At 46.8% G+C, this 8,182-nt stretch overlaps 1 protein-coding gene across 1 annotated transcript in view; it reads right to left on the bottom strand.

Annotated features, from left to right (window-relative positions):
* Nucleotides 1–7,484: 7,484 nt before the first annotated feature.
* The window catches only part of EXOC3L2 (exocyst complex component 3 like 2), a 19,776-nt gene continuing 19,078 nt past the window's right edge, over nucleotides 7,485–8,182 (bottom strand). The window contains exon 12 of the mRNA XM_081807907.1: nucleotides 7,485–8,157. Coding sequence (XP_081664033.1) covers nucleotides 7,869–8,157 — 289 coding nt within the window. The 3' untranslated portion in view covers nucleotides 7,485–7,868. The remainder of the gene's footprint in view (nucleotides 8,158–8,182) is intronic.

Below are 8,182 nucleotides of genomic sequence, written 5' to 3' on the forward strand. Positions count from 1 at the left end.
CTCAGTCGTTAAGCGTCTGCCTTTGGCTCAGGTCATGATCTCAGGGTCCTGGGATCGAGCCCCACATCAGGCTCCCTGCTCTGCGGGAGGCCTGCTTCTCCCTCTCCCATTCCCCCAGCTGTGTTCCCTCTCTCACCGTGTCTCTCTCTGTCAAATAAATAAATAAAATCTTTAAAAAAATAAAATATAAAAAATTAAAAATACAATTAATTTCTTACGTTTACCTTGTATCTTGCAACCTTGTTAAAATCACTTATTAGTGTCAGTACTTAATTTTTTTTAACTAGAATACTTAGGATTTTCTATCTACATAATCATGTCATCACAAATGGAATTTTACTTCCTCTTTTCCAATCTGTTGCCATTTATTTCCTTTTTCCTGCCTTATTGCCCTGGCCAGGATCTCTACTAAAATATTTAATAAAAGTGTGAAAGTAGACATCCTTATCCTCTTCCTGATCCTAGAGGGAGAGTGTTCAGTCCTTCACAGTAAGTAAAATGTTAGTGTAGCTCTTTGTAGATGCCTTTTCTTAAGGAAATTTCATACTGTTTCTAGTTTGCTAGGAATTTTTACCATGAATGTTGAATTATGTCACATAATTGTCATTTATTGAGATGATGTGGGCTCTCCAAAATTCTATTAATGTGGCTAATTTCATTGATAGATTTGTGATGGTTAAATCCACTTTGCATGGGGCGCCTGGGTGGCTCAGTTGGTTAAGCGACTGCCTTCGGTTCAGGTCATGATCCTGGAGTCCCTGGATCGAGTCCCATATCGGGCTCCCTGCTCAGTGGGGAGTCTGCTTCTCCCTCTGACCCTCCTCCCTCTCATGCTCTCTGTCTCTCATTCTCTCTCTCTCAAATAAATAAATAAAATCTTTAAAAAAAAAAAAATAAATCCACTTTGCAGTCTGGAATAAACCGCAATGGTCATGAAGTGTTTTCCTTTTCATATGTTGCTTTAGTAGATCTGTTAATATTTTGTTAAGGGTTTTCATATCTAAATTCATAGGGGACATTTGTTCTATTTTTCTTTTATTGTAATGCTTTTGTCTGATTTTTATGTCAAGGTAATTTTGGTCCCATAAAATGAATTGGTAAACACTCTTTCCTCCTCTCTGTTCCGAAAGAGTTTATGTAAGATTGATACTACATCTTACGGAAATGTTTAACAGGATTCAACTGTGAAGCCATCTGTCTCTTACACTTTCTTTGTGGAAAGGTTTTTAACTATTAATTGATTTCTTTAATAGTTATAATGCTATTGCGATATCCTAGTTCTTCTGTGTCAATTTTGGTGACTTGCATTTTTCAAGGAATTGTCCATTTCAACTAACGTGTCAAATTATTGGCATAATATTGTTCATAATATTCTTTTTTCTATACTTTTAATTTCTTTGGAAAATGCAGTGATGTCCTTTCTTCCATTTCTGAATTTAGAAAATTTTATCATTTATTTTCTTGATTTAATCTAATGAGAAATCGGTCAATTTTATTAACTTTTTCTTTTTTTTTTTTTAAGATTTTATTTATTTATTTGACAGAGAGAGACACACCGAGAGAAGGAACACAAGCAGGGGGAGTGGGAGAGGAGAAGCAGGCTTCCCGTGGAGCAGGGAGCCCGATGCGGGGCTCGATCCCAGGACCCTGAGATCATGATCTGAGCCGAAGGCAGACGCTTAACGACTGAGCCACCCAGGCGCCCCAATTTTATTAACTTTTTCAAAGAACCAACTTCTGCTTCTCCTTCTCCCTCTCCCTCTCCCTCTGCCCCCTCCCCCCCCCCGCTTGTGCATGCACTCTTTCTCTTTTTCTCTCTCTCAAATAAATAAAATGTTTAAAAAAATAAAGTATACTTCTTGTAGGCAGCACACGGTTCATAACAGATAGTCCAACTTGACAATGTCTGTCTTATAATTGGGTGTTTCCATAATTTAGGTTCAATGTGATTATTGGTATGGTTAGGGGTAAATCTGTCGTCTTGATTTTTTTTTTTTAATCTGTCTTATGGGGTCCTTGTTCCCTTTTTCCACCTTTATTGGGATTGAGTATTTTTTATGATGCCACTTTATATGCTTTTAGCTATAGTAACTATAGCTCTTTGTTTTGTTCTTTTAGTGTTTGCTTAGAGTTTATGTTATAACATTAACTTATCACAGACTATGTTCGAGTGACCTACTAAAACTCACATATGGCATAAGAACCTTGCGACAGGACTTTGCAAGTCTCCCCTCCGTACATTTGTGCTGTTGTCATGCATTTTACTGTTACATATGTTATACACTCCACAACATCGTAATTAATTTTGCTTAATCAATTGTCTATTAAAGAGATGTGAATAATAAAAAAAAAAAATCCAGCTTGGGCGCCTGGGTGGCTCAGTTGGTTAAGCGACTGCCTTCGGCTCAGGTCATGATCCTGGAGTCCCGGGATCGAGTCCCGCATCGGGCTCCCTGCTCGGCGGGGAGTCTGCTTCTCCCTCTGACCCTCCCCCTCTCATGCTCTCTCTCTGTCTCATTCTCTCTCTCAAATAAATAAATAAAATCTTTAAAAAAAATAAAAATAAAAAAAAAATCCAGCTTGTGTACTTACCCATCATTTCTGGTGGTTACTAAATAGTTACCATTTCTGGTGTTTCTCATTCCTCCGTGTAGATACAGATTTCCATCTGGTATCTTTTTCCTTCTGCTTGAAGGGCTTTCTGTAACATTTCCTGTTTTGCAGGTCTGCTGATGATAAATTCTTTAAGCTTTGGAATGTCAAGAAAAGTCTTTTTTGCCTTCAGATTTTTAAAAATTGTGGTAAAATATACAGCACATAAAATTGACCCTCCTAGGGCGCCTGGGTGGCTCAGTCGGTTAAGCGACTGCCTTCGGCTCAGGTCATGATCCCAGGGTCCTGGGATAGAGTCCCGCATCGGGCTCCCTGCTCTGCGTGGAGCCTGCTTCTCCCTCTCCCACTCCCCCTGCTTGTGTTCCCTCTCTCGCTGTCTCTCCCTGTCAAATACATAAATAAAATCTTTAAAAAAAAAATTGACCCTCCTAACCATTTTTTAAAAGATTTTATTTATTTATTTGACACAGAGAGAGAGTATAAGTAGGGTAGCTGCAGTGGGAGGGGGAGAAGCAGGCTCCACTCAGTCCCAGGACCCCGGCATCATGACCTGAGCTGAAAGCAGATGCTTAACCGACTGAGCCACCCAGGTGCCCCCATCCTAACCATTTTTAAGTGCATATTTCAGTGGCATTAAGTATATTCATATTGCTATGCAACCTTCACCACCATCCTCCCCAAGAACTTTTTGGTTATCCCAAATGGGAAACGCTGTACCCGCTAAACAACAACTCTTCATTCCCTCCTGCCCCCCAGCCCCTGAAAAGCACTATTCTACTTTCTGTCTCTATGAATTTGACTGCTCTATATACCACATCTAGGTGGAATCATACAGTATTTGTCCTTTTGTGTCTGGCTTATTTCACTTAGTGTAATGTTTTTATTTTTTTTTTTGGTAAAGATTTTATTTATTTATTTGACAGAGAAAGACACAGTGAGAGAGGGAACACAAGCAGGGGGAGAGGGAGAGGGAGAAGCAGGCTTCCCGCTGAGCAGGGAGCCCGATGCGGGGCTCGATCCCAGGACCCTGGGATCATGACCCGAGCCGAAGGCGGACGCTTAACGACTGAGCCACCCAGGTGCCCCTCACTTAGGGTAATGTTTTTAAAGTTCATCCATGCTGTGGCAGGTATCACCATTTCTTTCTTTTTTAAGGCTGAATAATATACCATTGTATGGACATACCACATTCTGTTTATCCATTCATTTGTCGACGGATACCTGGACTGCTTCCACCTTTTGTCCATTGTGAATAACATTGCTATAGGAACATTGGTGTACAAGAACTGTTTGAGCCCCTTAATTCTTTGGGAGCATGTAACTAGAAGTGGAAATGCTGGATCTTATGGTAATTGTGTGTTTAACTTCACAAGGAACCCCCATACTGGTTTCCACAGTGGCTGCACCATTTTGAATTCCCACCACACTGTACATGGGTTCCATGTTAGTGCCATGAGATGTTATCCATTTGGGACACACTCAAGGAGCTCCTCCTCCTCTTCCTCCTCTTCCTCCTCCTCCCCCCCTTCTCCTTCTCCTTCTTCTCCTTCCTCTCCTCCTCCTCCATCTCCCCTTCTCCTCCTTCTTCTTCTCCTCCTCCCCCTTCTCCTCCTCCTTTTTCCTCCTCTTCTTCTTTCTTCTCTTTCTTCTTTCTTCTTCTTCTTCTGAGGGAGAGAGAGAATTTTAAGCAGGCTTCACACCCAGTGCAGAGCCCAATGTGCGGTTCGATGCCCAGCTCGATCTCACGACCCTGAGATCATGACCTGACCTGAAATCAAGAGTCAGGAGCTTAACTGACTGAGCCACCCAGGCGCCCCTCAAGGAGCACCTTACAATAAAGAGGTACAATGCTGTCCCAGTCCCACAGCCAGAAAAATGTGGAATCAGAACTGAATACACCTCCATCTGAGTCCAAACAGCAAATGTTTTCCCAGCACTTCCCATGGGTCAGGACCTGGCCTGGATGCCTCAGCCAGGACCACCTCGCTGTGCCCTCCCAGCCAGCTGGCTCAGAGGAGTGGCTGTTAGTACGAGCCTGGGGTATACAGGTGGGGTCCTGCCCCTGGTACTGGTTGGGTGGTGACTCTGACTGCATTCCTTCCCCCTCTGTTTCCAAACCTGCATGTTTGTGGAGAAGGGGCACTGAGGGAATCCTCAGGACCATGGTCCTTGGCATGCAGTAGGAGCTGAATTAATGCAGCTGTTAGGACTTTTCCTCCCGTTTTATTCAAGTGGAAACTGAGGCTCAGAGTAAGGTCAGAGCTGCTCAGGGAACCAAGAAAATGTGTGCAATTGAGAAGAAAGCGGGGCACCATGTTCATAACAACCAAAGAGAAGAAACAACCTAAATGTCCATCCACCGATACATGGATGAATAAAATGTGGTGCATACATACACTGTCATATTATTCGACAGTAAAAGGGAAGGACGTACTGATGCAGGCTGCAACATGAGTGAACCTCAAAAACATCATGCTAAGTGAAAGAAGGGAGATGCAAAAGACCACGTGTTTATTCACAAAGAGCCAAACTACGGAAAGAGCCCCTAATGTCCATCACCAGACGAATGGATAAAGAAAATGTGGTCTCTCCATACAACAGAATAATATTCAGGCTGAAGAGAAGGCAATCCTGACCCTTTGTGACAATATGGATGGAGTTGGAAGATTTTCTGCTAAGGGAAACCCCCTAGTCCCAGAAGGACAGATTCTGCATGGTTCCATTTCTTTTTTTTTTTTTTTTTTAAAGATTTTATTTATTTATTTGACAGCGAGAGAGGGAACACAAGCAGGGGGAGTGGGAGAGGGAGAAGCAGGCTTCCCGCTGAGCAGGGAGCCCGATGCGGGGCTTGATCCCAGGACCCCGGGACCATGACCTGAGCCGAAGGCAGATGCTTAACGACTGAGCCACCCAGGCGCCCCTGCATGGTTCCATTTCTATGAGCTCTCTCAAATCCTCCAACCCACCGAAGCAGAGTAGAGGAGGATGATTCCAGGGGAGGGGGCTGGGTTATATGGGGAGTTGTTTAGTGGAGATGAAGTTAGTTATACAAGATGAGTGAGCTCCAGAGATCACTGCACGACACAGTGCCTGTAGTTAACAATACCGTGTCAGACACGTAAGGGGCAGGCTCAGTCGGAGGAGTATATGACTCTTGATCTCAGGGTCGTGAGTTTGAGCCCCACATTGCATGTTGAGATGACTCAAATAAATAAAACTTTTCAAAAAATGTGTTAAGAGGGCAGATTTCGGGGCGCCTGGGTGGCTCAGTCGTTAAGCGTCCGCCTTCGGCTCAGGTCATGATCCCAGGGTCCTGGGATCGAGCCCCGCATCGGGCTCCCTGCTCAGCGGGAAGCCTGCTTCTCCCTCTCCCTCTCCCCCTGCTTGTGTTCCCTCTCTCGCTGTGTCTCTCTCTGTCAAATAAATAAATAAAATCTTTAAAAAAAAAAAAAGACAGATTTCATGTTAAGTGTTCTTTTTTTTTAAGATTTTATTTATTTATTTTAGAGAGAGAGAGCACGAGTGGGAGGGGAAGAGAGAGAGAGAATCTCAAGCAGACTCCACACTGAGCATGGAGCCTGATGCAGGGCTTGATCTCAGGACCCTGAGATCACAGCCTGAGCCGAAACCAAGAGTTGGATGCTTAACTGACTGAGCCATCCAGGTGACCCTCTCATGTTAAGTGTTCTTAACACACACGCACACGCAGACACACTCTATGATCCCATTTATATGAAATGTCCAAAATAGGCAAATCTATAAAGACAAAAAGTAGACCAGTGGTCGCCAGGGCCTGAGGGGGATAAACAGCTAAGGGGTACAGGGTTTCTGTTGGGGGATGATGACAATGTTCTAACATTGAGTGTGGTGATGGTTGCGCAAATCGGCGAATATACCAAGGGTGACTGAATCGAATCTTCAAAGGGATGAATTGTCTGGCATGCAAATCCCATTTCCATAAAGCTGTTTTTAAATAGGGGACCCAAATCTTGAAAGAATAATGCTACACTGAGGTTCACAGGTCCTTCGTGAAATGCCTACAAATTGCGACCCGTCGTTCATTCCTCAACTCCTCTGTTGTACATCAGTAACATTGAAAGTGTCCTCTTAGGAGTGGAAGCGAGGGGGGTACGTCCTCTGGAGGGCTCACCTGGGCCCAGGGAAAGAGAGGTTAAGCGGTTCCCCAGAGAGGGGCAGCTTCCTGCCCAAGGTCACACAGCCCAGAGGCTCCAAGAGTCCTGAGTCCCCACCTTCCTGAGTTCACATGTGGGTGAGGTTCCAACCCCAGCCCCAAAGCTGACCCCTGGCTGCCTCCTCCTTCCCACTTCTCAGGCAAAACACACACACACACCAGGAAGCATCCATCATAGGCTGTCCAACCAGGCCGGAGAGGCAGGGGTCAGCGGGGAGGTGACCTCAAGGTCTCCATGGGGATCAGGATCAGGCTGGAATTTTTCCCACCCTGAGATTTTCCTGCATCAACCCAGGAGGGCGCCCTGGATGCCGCCAGCCCTGCCCCCAACCTCCTTCCTCTCTTGACACAGCTTCCCGGTTAAGGATGGATGGAGGGGGGGGGGTGTGTGCCAAGGTGGAACCACCAGGCCCAGAAACGAAGGAGAGGCACTTTGGGATTGACGAAACGAGGGAGCCTGGCCAAGAGTGGCCGAGGGCCTGCCCCGGAGTCCCGCAGCCTGGGGCCTCGGGGTAAATGGGACGACCTTGCCTGCTTCTGGCCTGTGGGGCCTCTCTCAGCCTCCACTGCCCTGCCCAGGAGTTGGACCCCAGCCCAGCCTCGGGTGTGTGAGAAGCCCTTGGCCCTGGGCCCTGCCCCCGGTCCTTCCTCCCCCACACACTGGGGACTCAGCCCTTCCTTGTGTTAAATAGAAACCTCTTTATTCTAAGTATCGTACATTCCTTAATACATTGGACTGGGGCCAGACCTTGAGGTGAGGGGAAAGGGGGGGCCTGGGATACTTCTGTAGAGCCTTCCAAAATGCCCCCCACTGCACACTGGGCCGGGAGCTGGTGCTGGGAATGAGCTTCATGGCCTTGGGAAAGTCCTTGCTCCCTCCGGCCTGTTTCTCTTCTATTTGGGGGTTATAGGGGTGGCCGAGAAGACCTCTGAGGATCTTTCCATGCCCCCCAGGGTGGGGAGGTCTGTGGTCCCAGGCAGGGAGTCAAGAGCGAGCCCGTACAGGAGGATGGTTTGTCAGCAGCAAAGATGGGGGGCACTGAGGTGGCGGGCTGGGAGAGTCTCAGCGTTGGGTAGGGGGCCGTGATGGAGACAGAGGCCGAAGCCGGGGCAGACAGGCCAAACCAGGCCTGGCCAGCCGGGAGAGGGGAAGGCGGCCCAGGAAGAGAGGGAGGCCGAGGCAGAAAGGTGGGCGGGGCACGGAGATGTCTGAGAAGAAGGCACGGTCCCGAGGGGGTGACAGGGCTCCCCCCTCAGACAGTTCCAGGTCCCGGGCCACGGCCAGGATCTCCTGGCGGGCGGCTGCATTGTGCAGGCCGCGGATGTCGAGGAGGGCTGCCACGTGCTTCCGCCTGGGGAGACAGGAAGGGACAGGTG

The sequence above is a fragment of the Leptonychotes weddellii genome, chromosome 16 (genome assembly GCF_054177405.1).
Source record: "Leptonychotes weddellii isolate Sample4059 chromosome 16, ASM5417740v2, whole genome shotgun sequence".
NCBI classification, from domain to species: Eukaryota; Metazoa; Chordata; class Mammalia; order Carnivora; family Phocidae; genus Leptonychotes; species Leptonychotes weddellii.